At 33.5% G+C, this 19,927-nt stretch overlaps 1 protein-coding gene across 11 annotated transcripts in view; it reads left to right on the plus strand.

Annotated features, from left to right (window-relative positions):
* Positions 1–19,927, plus strand: part of DLG1 (discs large MAGUK scaffold protein 1) — a 259,278-nt gene that overhangs the window by 211,569 nt on the left and 27,782 nt on the right. For 6 of the 11 annotated variants that reach the window (XR_007128143.1, XM_047733750.1, XM_047733758.1 and 3 more), the window contains 4 exons: positions 2,299–2,413; positions 9,146–9,322; positions 12,079–12,148; positions 16,104–16,203. Coding sequence is in view for 10 of the 11 variants with exons in the window: in XM_047733750.1 (XP_047589706.1) it covers positions 2,299–2,413; positions 9,146–9,322; positions 12,079–12,148; positions 16,104–16,203 (462 nt within the window). In the remaining variant the exon portion in view is untranslated. Of the gene's footprint in view, positions 1–2,298; positions 2,414–9,145; positions 9,323–12,078; positions 12,149–16,103; positions 16,204–16,903; positions 16,938–19,927 lie in introns of all 11 variants that reach the window. The other 5 variants (XM_047733774.1, XM_047733799.1, XM_047733814.1 and 2 more) reach the window with 2 other exon arrangements.

Here is a 19,927-nt window from a genome sequence, read left to right on the forward strand (position 1 = left end):
TGTGTGTGTGTGTGTGTGTGTGTGTGTGTATAATGTATATAATATATATACACATATATATATTATATACATTATATATTACATATACACACATTATATATTACATATATTAAAATAACAGAATAAGTATGTGTGAATATATTTACATATATGTATGTATCTGCTGTTACTAAAAATGAAAGAATAAACTTTTTTTCATTTCAATTTTTAATTTTTTAATTTTTTTTTTTTTTTAAAGAAGAGGGAGTTTTTGGCAGGTGGAGGGCCAGAGGGAGAGGGAGAGAGAAAATCTTAAGCAGGCTCCTCACTCAGCATAGTGCCCAGTACCGGGCTCCATCTGACAACCCTGAGATCATGACCCAAGCCAAAATCGAGTTGGATGCCCAACCAACTGAGCCACCCAGGTGCCCCTGGAAGAATAAACCTTTCTTAAAATGTTTTTATGTATAGTGACCAGGAGAGAGTAGGGTAGGAGAGGGCTGGAAGCTAAACTTTATCTTTAATATCCTTGTTTTACAGATACAACCTTGGAACTATTTTCCTACCTATTAAAAACAGTGAAAAATTTAAAGAGCAACCCCTAAAACTTAAAGGTGAAACTAAATAAGAATGGACCTAAATGTATATCCAGTTGGCAACACTAGCATCTAGGGAGGAACTATTCAGAGCCACTTTAAAACAACCATAAAACTGTATCTTTCTCTCTCTTTCTCTATAGACCGTGCTCTAAGTGAGATAAAAAGAAGTAGGGAAAGTAATTAGCTGTTTTCAATAATGACGCCATGGTCTTAGTTGTTGGTGTTGTTATTTTAAAGCTGTTGTGAATGTAATACTGGATAAAAATGTAAGTCACCATGCAGTACTCTGTTATTCCCAGTGTCTTGAGAACTAGAATTCCTCTTATACAAGAAAACACATACAGATATAAGATAGAATAATTAAAAATCTAACAGTCCTAATTTTTAATTAGAAGAACCAGTATAGGGGTGCCTGACTGGCTCAGTCAGAGGAGCATGCCACTCTTGATCCAGGAGTCATGAGTTCAAGCCCCATGTTGGGTGTAGAAATTACTGAAATAAATAAAACTTTTAAAAAAGAAGAACCAGTATAAACTCAAACTTCATTTTGTATTTTTATCCCTATCTCCATCCATCAATCTTCTCTATCTCAGCTGTGTCTACACAAATATGGTGTGCCATGAGTTGTTAATTGTTGAATTGTAATGGATACATTATACTGTCTACTAACATTTATATTTAAAATTATCTATTTTTAAAGAAAAATAACATTTTATTACATATTAATATGAGCTTTTAAATGTTTTTGAGTTTTTTGATAAATTGTTGCTTCAATTAATCTTAGTACCTGTGAAACAAATTTGATGACTTCCGTGGGAGGAAGACTACCTCCACAATATTCATGTTTACTCTTAACTCTGTCGTCTTAAACTATACAAACTCCCAAGCACGGTATTTGCTCTTGGTATAAGACTAGTTTTGTAAGAAAATCTGATAAGATCTAATCTAGTTTCTATAAAATAATTTATTATAAATAGAGAAGAAGGTATAAGAGTGTGTAAGTGTATAATTGCAATATATTTGAAAAAGTGCCTAAGGTTTTAATAGATTAGGTAGTTTTTATGATATAGCCTAAAATAGTTCATCTTCAAAATCATACTTGTTTTTATATGAAAACGATCTTAGAATGTTTATCCAAATTGCTTTGTGTCTTATTTTGGCATTTTAAAAATTTATAAATTACAAAATGTATTAAAGTAAATTTGATTTATTAATTTTTAAGGCATATTTTTGCTGTTTATTGACTGTACACAAGTTCTGTATTTAATCACATAAAAGTAATGATTTCCTCAAGGGGAAAAAGGCAGTAAACGAAGAATCTACTGCAAATCATATTAGGTTTGTTCTTTTTAGATATAAAAATCAGAATAAATTATGAGTTTTAATTTTTAAAATTTACAGTTAAATTAGATAGTAATAATGAGATTCATACTGGTATTTTGATGCATGAAAGTTGTCTTTTACTTGATTAAATGTGGTATGAACTTTAAAATAGCATATGAGAAAGTTCTCATTCAGCCAATTCTAACTTATGGTACATTTAGAAGAAAAAAAATTTTTTTTTGAAGTTTGCATTTTGGCCAAAATCTTACACAGGTTACTCTTTTAAGGTTCTAACCACATTTAATCAAATATAAGACCACTAACATATTTAACACTTTATTTTCAAATACTTTATTTTTTAGAATGTAAAGTATAAATTTATTTTTTTTCCCATCAGAATACAGTCGTTTTGAAGCCAAAATACATGACTTACGGGAGCAGATGATGAATAGTAGCATTAGTTCAGGATCAGGTTCTCTTCGAACTAGCCAGAAGCGATCCCTCTATGTCAGGTAAATTTTTTTTACTTCTAATTATGGCAATCCTTATTTATGCATGCAGATTCCTTCACATTTTTTACTGTGACTTAGTTTTACTATAGAAAAATACATTGCAGGGGCTCCTGACCAGCTTAGTCGGTGGAGCATGCAACTCTTGATATCGGAGTTGTGAGTTTGAGCCCCATATTGGGTGTAGAGATTATTTAAAAATAAAATTTTTAAAAAAGAAAGAAAAATGTATTGCATATCAAGAAACATAATTTTATGATTGATTTCCTGAGTGTGTCTTTTGTTATTATAATTGTATTAATGAAAGTTATACAACCCCTTGAATAATAATGAGTGACTATACTGTAGCTTGGTATATCATAACATCCAACACTTACTTTTACTTATATTCTTCATAATAAAATGTTCTGAGTAACATTGATTACTATAGCAATTTCCATAATAGCAAAGAGAGCATATGGAAATAATAGCTTAAAATGTGAATAATCTCAGTAAAGGACACAGATTCAAGAAACTTCTACATGCATTTTTTGAATATTTGGGAGAAGTCAACCTTATTTTTCTATAACTAATTAATGTGATAGCTTAAATCTAATAATAGTAAATAGATACCATTAGTATATAAACTGTTCTTACCGATAGATGACCTATTTGTATTCTGTATACACCTTTTTTTTTTAGCAGAGCTTTTACTCAGTACTTTATTATACTATTATTTTAACTGTAGTAGATGACTACAGGTGATCTCTACAATTTTTCATTATTTTTTCATTCCTTCTGATACTATTGGGGAACATTTCCTAGTATGTTTTATTTATTCTTCTGATGAGAGATGATATATGTTCTGTAAAATAGGCAAGTATCCCATACATGTTTACATATGTGTATAAAAACATTTATACAAACATGTACTCTGTATTTGTTTACATATGATACTATTTATTCTCTCAAATAATTTTATTCTGTGATAACATAATAAAAGGAAATTTTTCTCACTTTCTTCACTTGTTCTTTTCCTACCCCTACCATTCCTTCTGCCCTACCAATGATCTGGAATCCTTTTAGTGTATCAGATTTTTCTTTCCCTCCACCAATTCCTGCTATATTTATTAAATATATATATATATTACACACACACATATATATATATATATATATATATAATATATTCTTTTCCAGAGTCCTTAAAATATTTTATGTGGTACTGATATCCACAGAAAAAGGAATAACATTTCTGTTTATATTCTCCTTCTTTCATTTTTTTTTTTAAGATACTTATTTATTTGACAGAGAGCACAAGTAAACAGAGCGAGAGGCAGAGGAGAGAAGCAGGATCTCCACTGGGTAGGGACCCCCATATAGGGCTCTATCCCAGGGCCTTTGGGATCATGACCTGAGCCAAAGGCAGCTGCTTAACTGACTGAGCCACCCAGGCACCCATCTTCTTTAATTTTCTTCTTCTTTTTCTAATTTTAGTATAATTACGTGTTGCCTTATTTAATAAGTGATTCGTTAAAGACTTACAAAGACACAAAAATCAAAACATTAGGTTATAATTGTTTTAGGTACATTTAATGAATCATCTTCCCTTTTTATTTTTTAAAGAAGTAAATATTTTTACAAGTTATATGTTACCAAAAAACTTAATGAAAAATAACTGTCACCTCCAGACAATCTCCAATTTCATTCTCTAGAAATAATCATCTCCATTTTCTTTTCTTTTTTTTTTTAAGACTTTATTTATTTATTGACACAGAGAGAGATCACAAGTAGGCAGAGCAGCAGGCAGAGAGAGAAGGGGAAGCAGGCTCCCTGCTGAGCAGAGAGCCTGATGCAGGGCTCGATCCCAGGACCCTGAGATCACGACCTGAGCTGAAGGCAGAGGCTTAACCTACTGAGCCACCCAGGCGCCCCTCATCTCCATTTTCTTAACAAACTCCCTTGCCTTTCTCTCCGTATTTCTAAATAATATGCATATACTGCTGTTTTCCAGTTTACCAACTTTGGACATTATGGACTTACTGCTATAGTAGATAACAACTTTCTCTTTCATATCAAACCATTCTGCCTCTTCCTCTATCACTCAAACATGCCATCACTGCTAATAAAATTAAAAGCATTTAGAGTCATGTGACTATGTAGTATCTGTCATTACTTACTGAAATAGTATATTATGACCATGCTTCCTTTCTTCAACCTTCATTTCTCCTGGGCATAATAATTGTGTCATTTTTGTTTGCTTAATTGCGCATGTACTTATTATTAAATATCTTTATCTTACAATTCTCTAGAGTTTTTCACATGATGAAACGTGATTGCATATATGATCTTACCACTTCAGATTTTTTCCATCTTGTGTGTGTGTGAGAGAGAGAGAGAATAGAAGCGTATGTGAGCCAAGGGGGCAGGAGGAGGCAGAGGGAGAGAGAAAATCTTAAGCAGGCTATTATCCAGTGTGGAGTCCAACATGGGGCTTGATCTCATGACCCTGAGATCACAGCCTGAGCTGAAATCAAAAGTGGGATGCTGAACCAACTGAGCCACTTAGGCACCTCGATTTTTCCCATCTTTCTGCTCCAGTCTGGATTGTTGCTCTATAGACTTGCTGTATAAGTCTGACATAGGACTTGCTTTGCCACTGTCCTATTCCTTTTAGCTCTCTGCTATGTCACCGTTGGTTTTTGAGACACCACCTTTTCTTTCTCAACTTAACATTTATTTTACCAAAGCACATTCTTCAATAAATATTAAGGAAACAGTATGTGGGGATACTTTTTACTCTTAGCATGTCTGAAATTGACTTTATTTTGCCTTCTTCTTCATAGAGAATTTGGGGTGTAGGGGAGAGTATAATATCCTATTTTATTTTCTGAGAGCCCCTTCTTATTTAATCAATCTTATTTTGTCATCCTCTTTTTATTTCATAGACATAATATCTTCCCATGCTTCTCTAATATTCTCCTTCTCAGATTCTCTGCTTTCTCTGTATTTCTTTTTTCTAGTTTACTTGTTTTCTTATTTTTTATATGAAAGGTGATCTTTTTTTAAGATTTTATTTATTTATTTGACAGAGAGACACAGAGAGACAGGGAATACAAGCAGCTGGAGTGGGAGAGGGGGAAGCAGGATTCCTGCCAGGATCCAGTCCCAGGACCTGGGGTCATGACCTGAGCTGAAGGCAGATGCTTAAGGACTGAGCCACCCAAGCACACCTCTCTGAGGTGATCTTTAAATATTCAGTGATCCTAGCCCAGATGGGTTCCCTTGCTCAGTGGGGAGCCTGCTTCTCCCTGTGCTTGTGTTCTCTCTCTGTCAAATCAATAAATAAAATTTTTAAATATATATATTTAGTGAAGCTAGTGGATTTAACTAGAAAATAATTATTTTTGTTCATTGCCCTCTCCCACCCCAGGTCATTTTTTTCTTAGGGGTCATTAAATATCTCTAGAAAAGAATCCTTAATCCCTTGCTTGCAATATAAGACAGGTTGCTAGTACTTGAGTTTTCAGTGTGCAGATTTCTTTTTAATCTATTTTTAGGGGCACCTGGGTGGCTCAGCCGGTTAAGCCTCTACCTTCAGCTCTAGTAATGATCTCCAGATCCTGGGATCAAGCCCCGAATCAGGCTTCCTACTCAGCAAGGAATCTGCTTCTTCCTCTCTCTTTCCCTCTACCCCTCCCCACGTTTTCTCTCTATCTCTATTTCAAATAAATAAAATCTTTTTTTTTTTAATCTGTTTTTAGTTTAGCACTTTTCCCCTCCCCACCGAGTTCCAAAGTACAGAGCTTCTCAAATTCTGTTTCTTTGGAAACTAAACCTCTTATCTTCTATGGGTTTGGGAAGAGGAGAAGGAATCTGAGGGTCTGAGTGCTATATGAAGTATTTCTACCAGTTCTTCCATTTTCACTGCTGTAACTTCTCTCTGGATCTTATCTACCTGGATTCTATACACGTCTACTTCCTGAGCATTTCTAGAGTCTTGCTGAATAAAGTATTTCAATATCCCTTTCTTCAGATACCCCAACTAAGCTTCCTCTAATGTGCAGCAATGAATAGGTCTACCCTAAGATCCAGCAATACCATCAGGGAAATTCAAATCAAAACCACAATGAGATATCACCTCACACCAGTCAGAATGGCTAAAATTAACAAGTCAGGAAATGACAGATGCTGGAGAGGATGCGGAGAAAGGGGAACCCTCCTACACTGTTGGTGGGAATGCAAGCTGGTGCAACCACTCTGGAAAACAGCATGGAGGTTCCTCAAAATGTTGAAAATAGAACTACCCTATGACCCAGCAATTGCACTACTGGGTATTTACCCTAAAGATACAAACGTAGTGATCCGAAGGGGCACGTGCACCCGAATGTTTATAGCAGCAATGTCTACAATAGCCAAACTATGGAAAGAACCTAGATGTCCATCAACAGACGAATGGATAAAGAAGATGTGGTATATATACACAATGGAATACTATGCAGCCATCAAAAGAAATGAAATCTTGCCATTTGCGACGACGTGGATGGAACTAGAGGGTATCATGCTTAGCGAAATAAGTCAATCGGAGAAAGACAACTATCATATGATCTCCCTGATATGAGGGAGAGGAGATGCAACATGGGGGTTTAAGGGGGTAGGAGAAGAGTAAATGAAACAAGATGGGATTGGGAGGGAGACAAACCATAAGTGACTCTTAATCTCACAAAACAAACTGAGGGTTGATGGGAGGGGGGTTGGGAGACGGGGGGTGGGGTTATGGATATTGGGGAGGGTATGTGCTATGGTGAGTGCTGTGAAGTGTGTAAACCTGGCGATTCACAGACCTGTACCCCTGGGGATAAAAATATATGTTTATAAAAAATAAAATTAAAAAAAAAAAACACAAAACTGGGAACTCTGGAAGCCAGCTGGGTTCAGGGGATACTCATGCCCTCTCTGTGGACCACTGGGGATGAGAGAGAGGTTGTACTACTTCCAAAATATCTTCTTCCTTTACTTTTTTTTTTTTTAACTGAAGTCTAATACTACCTACAATAAAGATCACCTTTTCTGGTTAAAAAAAAAAAAATTAAAAATAGAGCTACCCTGTGACCCAGAATTGCACTAATGGGTATTTACCCCAAAGAAGAATGTCATGAAGAAGTAATGAAAAGAAGGGCCATATGCACCCCAGTGTTATAGCAGCAATGTCCACAATAGCCAACCTGTGGAAGGAGCCAAGATATCCTTCAACAGATGAATTGATAAAGAAGATGTAGTCCATATATATAATGGAGTATTATTCAGCCATCAGAAATAATGAATACCCAGCTTTTGCATCAACATGGATGGGACTGGAGGAGATTATGCTAAGTGGAATAAGTCAAGCAGAGAAAGCAATTACCACATTGTTTCACTTACTTGTGGAACATAAGGAATAGCATGGAGGACATTAGGAGAAAGAAGAGAAAAATGAAGGGGGGGGGGGATTGGAAGAGGAGACAAACTATGAGAGACTATGGACTCTGAGAAGCTGAGGGTTTTAGAGGGGAGGAGGGAATGGATGGATTGGCCCAATGATGGGTATTAAGAAGGGCACGTATTGCATGGAGTGCTGGGTGTTACACGTAAACAATGAATCTTGGAACACTACATCAAAAACTAATGACATATATGGTGACTAACATAACATAATAAAAAATTTTAGAAGAAAAATTAGGTATCCTACCTTATTTCTCTCAATACTGAATGAGAAATTTTTTAAAAATGCTTTTAATATAATCCAATGGCAAGCCATATTGAATTCTAAAATGAAGATAAACCTAGAGAGTTGCCCTAAATTTATAAACAAAGAGTAAATATTAAAAGGTACTCTTCTCTTTATTTTGGTTATACATACTGGGTCAAACAAAATCCCTGACAGATCTGAGTCGTTAGTTGTAGACTATAAGACTGGATTAACAGAGTGATTATTTTGTCAGTTAATTATTCCTTCCATTCATTCACAAAGCTAGAGTCAATAGAATTTTCAGAGTCAATAACAATAATGAAAACTAACTACAGAGGACTTTAACTCTTGCCAAATATGTTAGAAAAAATATACTGTATTAATATAGTAATTGTAAAATGTTAATCTTTTAAAATTTGATAAAAATAAATAAAATTTGATAAAAAGAAAAATTGTGTTCTATTACTTGATTAATGTATAATACTTAAGTTCTTATCCAAAGGAGTTCTCTTAAGGAAACAATCCTAGCAATTACATTTATAATATAATATAGTTTATTCATTTTTTGGTTCTAATATGGCAACTGGAAATTAGGATACAAATAAAGAACTTACTGTAAGTCAGTTTTACTATTTCTTTTTTGTCTTTTTGTCTGTTATAGTGCAAATTCTTGAGCTTGGCATTATTTTGCCTAGTATGATATATTGTTTAATTATTTGAGTTATATATACTTTCAGAATCCCATGTTAACTTAATATTGGTAATATGATAACAAATAATCTTGGCGGGGTGCACACCTGGGTGGCTCAGTCAGTTGAGCATGACTGTTGGTTTTGGCTCAGGTCATGATCTCAGAGGCTGTGAGATGGAGACCCTCATTGGGGTCCTCACTCAGCAAGGAGTCTGCTTGAAGATTCTCTCCCTCTGCCCCTCCCCTACTCACACACTCTCTCACTCTAAAATATAAACAAATCTTTAAAACCAACAAAAACACCAAATAAACATGTACTTTTTTCTTCTTAATCTAGAGCTCTTTTTGATTATGACAAGACTAAAGACAGTGGCCTTCCCAGTCAGGGATTGAACTTCAAATTTGGAGATATCCTCCATGTTATTAATGCTTCTGATGACGAATGGTGGCAAGCCAGGCAGGTCACACCAGATGGGGAGAGTGACGAAGTTGGGGTAATTCCCAGTAAACGCAGGTGAGTATAAGTCCATTACAGTCTTACTACTTGAACGTAGGGCAACATAGACAAATAATTGTTGATTTTTTAAATTATTTTACTGAGGGTGATTTTTTTGCTTGGTTTTCCATATTGTGTTTCAGTCATTTAATTATGTTCACCTTATGTTATAACCAATGACATAATTAAAGAATATGATGCCCCCAAAGAGAAATCTCTCTAAAGTTCCTATTTAGTTGCTCAAAACAAAATAAATACATTTAAATAACTTTGCTATGTATCTTTACCATTGGAGGGAGAAAGATTTAAAAGCTTCTGTACTTTATCCAGACAGGTGGTAATGAAACTTACTCAGTTTTCAGGATTTTTGATTTTGTGAATTGCCTCCTTTAGACTTGAAAATTGAAAGTGTAAATTAAAATTTTTAGAAGTATCTGGTATTTGCTTCACAATCTCTTTCCTTGCTTAATTTAGAAGTATTGGTACATTCCCAGGTCTTTCCTCTTTGCTTTTAACCATTTGTTATAAGTGATACATACTTACTATCTACTGGCAAAAATGGTTAAGTGGAGATAGTCTTTGAACAGGATGATCCAGCATAAAGAACCCTTTGTAGGTCTATGAAATGCTGCTGAGTGTTCCTGTTTTTGTGGGAAAGGTATTAAAATGTCAGTTTGTATGTCTCCCCAAATAACTTATTTTTGAGGTCTGATTTGTGTAAATCTTTGCCTGAAAGTCTTTTTAGGTTTTAAAATAGCCTGCAGAAATCATTAATGAAACATTAATGTTTATTCTAGCTGGTTAATTCATGTCAGGTCAAGCTTATGATGTAATACTTACTTTAAGAGTCTATAATTGATAAGTATGCCAAATCATATACCTATTTATAGGCCTCTCTATATATTTATATTACTGTTTATAGAAGTTGAAGAGTAGGAGTATTAAGGAATAACCAAGATTTATAGTTGTGGTTTGGGGATTTATGACCGTTCTTGGCTAGATCCATATTCTTAACAAGATCCAACTATTTGGCTAGATCGTATATTTGGTAGCAACTCCTCTTTTAGCAATGCAGCCCTCAGCATAACTTTTTTCCTAGAATAGAACATAGTCTGCTTTAAATTCAGAAATGCTTCCTCTGTCTCTGTGCCTCATTGAGTCAGTAGAAACCTCACATCTTAAATACCAAAGTCAGAGTTCCTAAAAATTGTCTTATCCTTTGGCACCTCCTATCTTGCATGGGCTTTATGTGTGTCTGCAACAAATAAGAAATACACTGACTTTGGTAGAAAGTGATTCTTCTCTTTTGCATAAAAATTCTGTAAAGTTGGGTTTTTAAGTCAGAAGTGCTGAAGGAGACTTAAGACCCCTCTAAATTTCCAAATTCACAAATAACATTATAGAATATAATTTGCCTTCCATAAACCACATATGGAACCACAACTGATTATGCCATTTCATTTTGAATGTATTCAAAATTTGAATTTTCTTAAGGAAAACTATCTCTTAAGCCTTTTTACTTCTAATAATAGCCCAAGGAATTGTAGTTAATACAGTCTTCAGCTTTTATTCAGGAACAGTATTTACAAATAAACACAATTTAAGTCACTCAGCTACTTAGTGAACAAGGTAAGGATGAGAAAACAAAGCCATTTTAAGTTGTAAACTTTTACTCACTAAATGTTAGTTTTGCAGTCCCCTCAATAAGTGCCTAAGCAAAATTACAGATTAGTTAATCATGTCATGTACTCTCTAGTCATGTCATGGATTGTTCTAGAATAGTAAAAACAAGTGTTAAGTCCATGACTGCTAAGGTTCTTCTGTACTCACAGTAAAACTGTATCACTAGATAAGGAAGAAAATGCATTTATTTATAAACGATTTTGGTAGGTTTTCCTGCTGTATACTAACATAATTGCTATGTTGAAATTAAGGATAAAAAGTTTAATTGACATGAAATTTTACAAGGTTCGTGTTGGTATTGCAATCTACATGAAACATTTGGTGTAATTTTATTGGCTTGCTTATTTTGAATAGTTAACACTTTAACAAGTTTCAGAATTCAGATCTAAAAGCTATACAGGCTTCCTCTTAAACTGTACTCCTGGCACCCTTTTCAGTTTTAGAGGGATAACTAATATTACCAGGTCTTGTATATCCTTCCACAGGTATTTTAAAGCTCTTTAAGATTTTTCGTATACCATAATTGGTTACTTTATGTATTTACACAAATCTGTCACTGGAGATAAATTTAATTTTTGTATTTCCCATTTTTTAATAAAAATTTCAGAGCTACAGCAAAATACACAAGGAAGAATAGTACAAGGAACACCCATATATCCTTCACCTACTTTCTCCAGTTGTTAACATTTTGCCCTATTTGCTTTCTCTCTCTCATGCTTGATTTTTTTTAGCATATATGCATGCCCCATGCTAAGTTAATATTGAAACAAAAACACCAACAAACAAAATCCAGAAAATTGCTAAACTCAGAAGTGGTTCCTAATAATAATTTCAGTATAATTATGGAATATGAATTAACCTATAAGTACACATGTACTGGATTTTGATACTTCACAAGTGGTTTTGTTTTGTAATGAACCCTGTATTTCACTTTCAGAAATTATTTTTAATTTTGGGATACAAACCTAAACGGTTTCTGAAGATTTTAGAATATAAAAATGCCCCATACTAAAGTATCATTTCTGATGATTTCTAGTTAGACCCTTAGATATGTTGGTATACTTTAAAAATAACATTCTGTACTTTGACAGAGTTGAGAAGAAAGAACGAGCCCGGTTAAAAACAGTGAAATTTAATTCTAAAGCAAGAGGAGATAAAGGGGTAAGTATATGAAATGTCCTTTCTTAGATATTAATAATTGAGAATACTAGGTTTTTTCATAATTCTTGCCAGAGCTACACTATTAAAATTAGAAGGATTTTGCCATAAGACTTAACTATCAACAGCTCTTGCCACGATGCTTTATAATAGTAGATGCTGAAGTAAGTAATTTATTAAAGCACTCATTTTACAGACCTTTCCAGATTATTGAAACTGTCATTTGATGTATTCCTAACAACATACTTTGGTAAGGTTATTTTTACAAGTGAAATAAATTCAGCCTTCCTTCAGATGTCCAGTTAGAAATTTGTATTAATCATGATAGCTAATTTAATCATCTTCTGAGAAGATATGCCCCAGAATATTATTAACTAGGTCATAATGTAAGTTTTCATTTCCCCCTTCACAATTTATTAAGAGAATCCATGCTTTAAATATTTGAATCAATATGAATTTTTATTTTGAGGGAATAAAGAAAGGGACAGTAGAGGACGAGTTAATAGACAGTCAAGAAATACTTAATGAATTCTTTCATATATAATTTTAAATATGTTTTTGTTTTCATTTTTAAGTTCTGCTTGAATCTAATGGATGCCAGTACATGAAAGAAATACTGCAGGCTTTGTCCTGTATGATGTGTGTAATCACTACAATGGAATATTGTAGTAATAAGCCTGAAGAAATAAGCTGAACACATATGTTGTCTTGAAATACTATTCATAGGAATGTTTTAGGTTTGTTTTTTTTTTAATCTAAAGCAAAAGTTTTATACATCTTTTGATCATATTTCAAATGAATGTGTAAAGTTAACTAAATTAATTAACCTTATCATCTGTACTTCTCTGATACCACTAAGCACTTAAACATAAAGGCATAAAATTAAAGATAAGCAATATCCTCAAAGAAATTAAATCTGAGTAAATTGTATAATGTATTCAGTTATCTTAGAAATGATAATTTCCTTTAAAATTGCAGCTTTCAGAAAATAAAAAATTACATAGTATGATCTGAAGCAATATTTAAAATAGAAATTTGGGGGAGGGAAAAAATCCCAAGTAAATGCTCAGGATTTGAAATCTATACAATGCTTTTTGTGCTCGTTTTATATATGTCTTTAAAAATAACTTAGTAAAATACACTGTCAATGTATTGAAAAAGAGGTTGCATGTTGTAACTTTTCTTCCATACTGTAAGAAGTTAACTGAATTAACGACATATTTAAATCTTAGTCTTGTTTGTTGACTGTAACCAACCTTATACACAGTCACTGTGTCCTAACACAGCACCAGAAGGATGCATGATACTGAGTGGGGTAAAAATACGCTTGCCATTGATGCAGAACTGCATTTCTTTCTGTACTACAATTTCCCATTCTGAGTTCATCTTTTCCTTTCCTTACATGGTGGTTTATGGACTTATTTCCACTGCAGACTTACAACATTTCAGTTTCTCATTAACATTTTTAACACCCATTTAGCTATTTTGACATACCACATAGAGAAATTCTATGCTTAATATATATCATGATTTTGTGATATTTTATCAGTTCTTTTATTTATTATACTCTCTTGCAATACAGCGTTAATAACAATAAATAATTAGAGTATTTTGTATTGAAAATGTAGACAATCCAGAGGTAGTATGTTTCTTCAGTTTTGTGTTGTCCCTGCACATATTTGTCTTCTTTGCTTTGTGCTATTTTCACTTTTAATAAATTCTTCATCCAGAGGACATTAAATGTAATACAATTAATTCTTTCTTAACCTAACAAGCATTTCTTTCTGTCCTATATTATGATATCTTTATGATATCTCATTTTGGCTAACTGCAAAGATACCAAAAATCAAAACATTTTAAACTTCATGTTTCTTTTGGTTGTTTGCTGTGAAACTGACTCTGACCACTATATATGCAGTAGGAGGGATAAATACCTTTTATTAAAAATATAACAGTTTTATTAGATACCATAAAAATTGTTAGTTTATAAATTCATTGATGATTTTTATGAACAAGAAGATTTAATCCTTCCCTAAATTAGATTATCATAAATTTTCCTGTATTGAAACTTCAGTTTTCTTCTGTTTCTCTTTTCTAAAATTTGGATTCAAGCAAAGATTTTTATTTAAATAATGCTACTTGACAGTTGTAAGTCCAAATTTCTGGACAGTATTTTTTCTCATCAACTTAATTTTTTTTTTTAAGATTTTATTTATTTATTTGACAGAGAGAAATCACAAGTAGGCAGAGAGGCAGGCAGAGAGAGAGAGGAGGAAGCAGGCTTCCTGCTGAGCAGAAAGCCCGATGTGGGGCTCGAACCCAGGACCTGGGATCATGACCTGAGCCGAAGGCAGCGGCTTAACCCACTGAGCCACCCAGGCGCCCCTCTCATCAACTTAATTTTTAACTTCTGCTTAACGTTATCAGAGCCTCCAAATTTTAGGATTGAAATCAGGACAATCTGTTGGACTAATGAGCTCTGTGAATTTATTAATCCTGAAATATTGATATGAAAAGGCAAAAATAAAAGTTTAATCTTGTTTTTATGTTAAGATTCCTGCCAAAACAAATCCTTTCAAGTAATAGGATTGGAGCAAAAATTACTTTATTCTCCCTCAGCACCTAATTGCCGAACATCACATGCTTAAAAATACAGGCATGCCAAAACATACTTCCTGATGTGGATATACTTCAGAATAATGATAGCATTTTATGACATTGGATTAAACTCAAGAAAAGTCAGAACAAGATTTTTTTATCCTTTATATTGTTCCTGCTTCAAAAAGTAATAATTCCTAAGTATTATTGCTAGGTCAGGCCATTTCCTTCAAGACATAATGTTTGTGACAGAAATTACAAAAGAAGTTATTCCTCTTTAATACCATCACCTTTCTTAATGTGGCCTGGTTTTAAATCTGTGAAGGTACAAATGGGACATTGAAGAAGGGAGAAAATCTCTTTCCAACATCTGTGTAGTAGGGAACATCAGATCAGCTGTGCAGCTCCTCCACAGCAGTACTGTATGACTATTAGGATCTTCATTGCCTTTTTGGCTTTTATAGGCACCTGAATTTTTATTTCCTATTCAAGATATGGTGGCAGTGAATTTAATCTGGTCCCAGTTTATTTATATATACTTTTAAAAATAGATGAATATAATAGAGCTTAAAGACAAATCAGTTAGGATGGCATTCATGTTGGCCAGAAGAGCTCTGACTCTTCTTTCTCGGTGGGATAGCTTCGATAAATCTTTTGCTGGATTATGTATGCTTAATGGACCCCCTTAGTTTTCTTCTCATTTTCTGATTCATACCATAACTATTGATCTTTTTTCTCTTCCAAAAAAAAAAAAAATAATAAGATTGGTTCATTGTTTTTAAATATTCAGAACTAGCAACTTTTTCAGTTGTTTTGATTTTCTTTTTTAATAGTGGCTTTTTGTTAGTTCATTGGAGCCACCAAAAAAGGGAGGGAGGGAATATGCTCAAGTCAGAGGAAAATGAAGATTATTACCTACTGCACAAAAAAATACTCGAATAGCCTAGAGTAATGACTTAAAATAGCTTTTGCTATAGAGCACTTCATACCTGGGAATCTTCTAGAAAAATATGGATTGATAAGAGCAGAAGTTAGCAGATTTGTACTATAGTAGTAGCTAATTTGAGCTACTCTTCAAGTAGCACTTACTTCTTATTTCTAGGGTTTTTTTTTTTAATCAAGTAGCACTTTCTCCTTATTTCTAGGTATTACTGAATTGCACTGTAAATTTTTAAATATTTTAAGTTGAGAAATGTTAGGAGTTTATACAAAGTTAGAAATTCACTTTGTGATTAATAAATTCATATACAAACTGCACACTGTGGTCACAAGAGTCAGCTTTCACAGAGCTGCTAGGCTGGGCCTTTGTACACACAGATAGTAGACATCCCTTTGTTTTGCCCCTCCTTCTCTTCTTCAGCAGTCATTCAATGACAAGCGTAAAAAGAACCTCTTTTCCCGAAAATTCCCCTTCTACAAGAACAAGGACCAGAGTGAACAGGAAACAAGTGATGCTGACCGTAAGTATGTGGATCCAGTGGTCAACTGAAAATAAATGTAGAGGGACCTACTGCCCTGCAGTTGGTTGTTACCATGGAGACAGTTTCAAGAGCTGCAACAGGTTACTAATTGTCTTAACCAGGGGCAACTTAAGAGACATAAATTAATTTGCATACCAATCTTAACTTTTTCTGGCACCTTAGGAATTCTTAATTTAAAGCTAACAGTATTTTTAAGCTGTGTGTTTAAAATAAAGTTACTCATTGGAAGGGTTCTTAGAAGAAACACTTAAAATACTCTCAAATAATATCTTAGAGGAATATTATGGATACCTGAGAAGCTACTTAATGATTATACTATATGTAATTAATTGGTCATTAAGCATTGACAATCTTTGATCATAGATCCTCTGGAATTCTATCTTGTCTCTTCACTATATGTAGACAGTGAATTTTACTTTTAAAATAACAAGAAATAATCTCAAATTTTGCTTCTCTCCCCTAAATCAGCTTTTAAGCTAAAACTGATTACTTTAGTACATTACATTCAGCTCCTAGCTTATTTCAAACTTTCAGAAATCTACAAAAACACTCTAGAATATGTGCACCTGTAATGGTCTTGGAACTGTCTCTTATTGTAGCACCAATTTTATGCATTACTGACAACTATTTTCTTTGATTATCTTTTTATTGCTTGCTCTCTGGGAACTACTCTCTACAGGAGATCCCTGACGACATGGGATCAAAAGGCCTGAGTAAGTGATCAAAATACTCCCAAGTTATTTTTTAACCTCCATCTACAGACCTACCTTTTTCAGAAACATTTTGAGATTCATGGTAGCGCCTTTCTGGCATGAGGAGGTATATGATTTAGATTGCTTTTAGACTTTTCATGTTAATAATATGCTTGGGATTTTTATTTCTATAATACATACCTTTTGTTTTTCTGATGCTCCATTTTTCACATGTCATTTGAAAAAATTGCTCATAATTACATTTTCCTTTTTGTAATCTTTATGGCAGTTACTTTTGCTAGGTATTTTTTTTTTAAGTAAAAGACTTTTTTTAAGCTTTTTAAAATAATACTACCTACCTTCATTACTAGAATGCAGAAAATAATCTTGCAGTTTTCTGTCCGCCAGGCTTTTTTGTTAAAACAAGTTAAAATCACTTCGATTGTATGTTAGAAAAGCATTGCTATGATGTGAAACTGTAGAATATAATGAGTCTTAAGTTAATAGAGAAGAATTGTGGACCTCAAATTCAAGTAGCAGTTGATATAAGGGGATGGAAATTGTAGCTCTCTTTTTCCAAGGAGGTTGTAAATTATTAAAAGAATTATGAGAAATACTGTCCTTTATTTTTCCTTTAACCAAGATGTTGTCAGTGGTTTTGAGTTGTTCTTACTTAATTTTCTAACTAGTACTTAGTTTTCATATAAACTTGGTACAGTCTGGTATATAGGAGTCATTCAGTAAATGTTAGAGTGAATGGATGAAACAAGTCATTTTTTAGTAAACGTTTAAATTTATGTGTTCTCAAATTGATTATATATGAAAGTTTATCAAATATTACTAAGTTATTTTAGGTGACAGTGACTCATAGAAGCAATCTCTTAAGCTAAAGTTTTTTCCTGGATGGTTATTTCTATTTGGATTACTAAGCATTTTGAAAACTTACTTTTTGTAATTCATTGGTCATTAAGGATATAACCAATACCGGGGCACTTGGGTGGTTCAGTCATTTAAGCATCCAGCTGTTGATCTCAGCGTGGTCTTGATCTCAGGGTCGTAAGTTCAGGCCCCATATTGGGCTCCACGCCCAGCATGTTAAAAAAAAAAAAAAATGGTAGGGTCACCTGGGCGGCTCAGTTGTTAAGCATCTGCCTTTGGCTCAGGTCATGATCCTACAGTCTCATCGAGCCCCACATCAGGTTCCCTGCTCCGTGGAACGCCTGCTTCTCCCTCTCCCACTCCCCCTACTTGTATTCCCTTTCTCGCTATCTCTCTGTCAAATATATAAGTAAAATCTTAAAAAAAAAAAATTAGAGATCAGTATCTTTTAACTTTCTAAGATCTACATTAATAAACATTATATTTCATAGAAGGTTTTTTCCCTTAATTTCTGCTAACTTTATACTGGAATTTTAATCTAAAGTATAGGTACTTTTATTTCAACGTTAATGATTAAAGGTTTGTATTAGATTGAAGACATATTGAAGTATACTTTATACTTTATATGTAATTATTTCTATATAGATACATTTTGCCTGTGCCTTTTTAAGATTCAGCAAGAGCCACAAATTTACTATTACTAGTGGCACCCGTTTATCTTTTTTACCTTTGGTGAAAATCTTTAAAACTGGAAAACATTTACATAGATTCTTAATGCTATAGAATTTATTTTGAGAACGATGTGTTTTAAAGGTGGTATGACTCAGCATAAGGACCCACAGATTTTTTATTATCTGCTAAATCATTAGAGACCTGTGGAAAACTCATCAGAAAGGAACTAAATGAATTTGTTTACTATATTGATACTGTTATCATGGATGGTAATTACACCTTGACCATATCTTATTTCCATCTCTCATTTGGACAATTGGGATTTGAGAAGAGAAACAAGAGAAAAATGGTAGCTGATTACCAGACAGTGTCCTTTAGAAAAGGATTTAATTTTCTGGAGAGAGACTTAAGATCCCTTCAATGATAGGTTTTGTGCTTCATCTCACAGGAACTAAGATAATTTACTCACCTGGTTACGTGATCAAATCAAGAGATTTTGTTTGGAAAATACTGAGGGAGATAGGAAAATATCAGTAAGAATTCTAAACCTGGATAAAACATATGACTAGTAATTGACAAGGTGCCAATTGTTATATAACAGAAAATGCTAGGGAAAGGGTGGTCAGGAACATTATTTGTAGCCTCAGTAATCCATATTCTGAACTTCCAAATACAGGAAATAAACTAAGCAGAATCCTGAGATTTTAATATAAAGAAATAAATATGACTTCTGTACGTATTCATCAAGCCTTATTGAAACAGGACTCATGAAGGGACTGAGAAGAAAAGGTATAAATTCAGAGAAACAAATCCAATGAAGAAATGGAATAATACTGAATATCAAGAAAGATGTACATCTACATGTAATTTCATATAACCTGTGAAAAATAGGGTATTTTAATTAAAGAGAGAAAAGTGATAACCTAGAACACTTTTCATACACATTAACTCAGTGATTCTACAAAAAAGAGAATCAAATAAATCATTGATTTGCCCTGTTGAGAGCAGAAGAAACAATGAGAATTGGCCTTTCCAACCTATTTTGACTAACAACTAACTAGAATATGATGGAAGTCTGAGAGAATGCAAGTAAATCATCATAGCTGTGAAAAGCTAGAAATAGAGATGTGTGCAGCTTGTATATCTTAAGAAGGCAACTTTGAAAAAGGTCAGAAGGAAAAATGTAAGATTCCTTTAACAGAGACTTTAAAAAAAGTAAATTCAGGAGGAGCTATGTAAGGTGCTCAAAAGTGAAGTCATGATACATGGTTTCAGGTGAGGTTTGTAGCTGTAGTGCAATTTTTATAGCTTTCCGTTCTATAGAACATCTCAAAAACTCTTAGGTACATAAGAAAGAGATACGTAATGGGAAGCTCTCTCAAAGACTTACAGAAGCAAAGTTGTGTGGAGCTCTTAGATGCCAAAACCAGACTTATTTGTAAAGAATGAGAGGAGTAGTA

The sequence above is a fragment of the Lutra lutra genome, chromosome 1 (assembly GCF_902655055.1).
Source record: "Lutra lutra chromosome 1, mLutLut1.2, whole genome shotgun sequence".
NCBI classification, from domain to species: domain Eukaryota; kingdom Metazoa; phylum Chordata; class Mammalia; order Carnivora; family Mustelidae; genus Lutra; species Lutra lutra.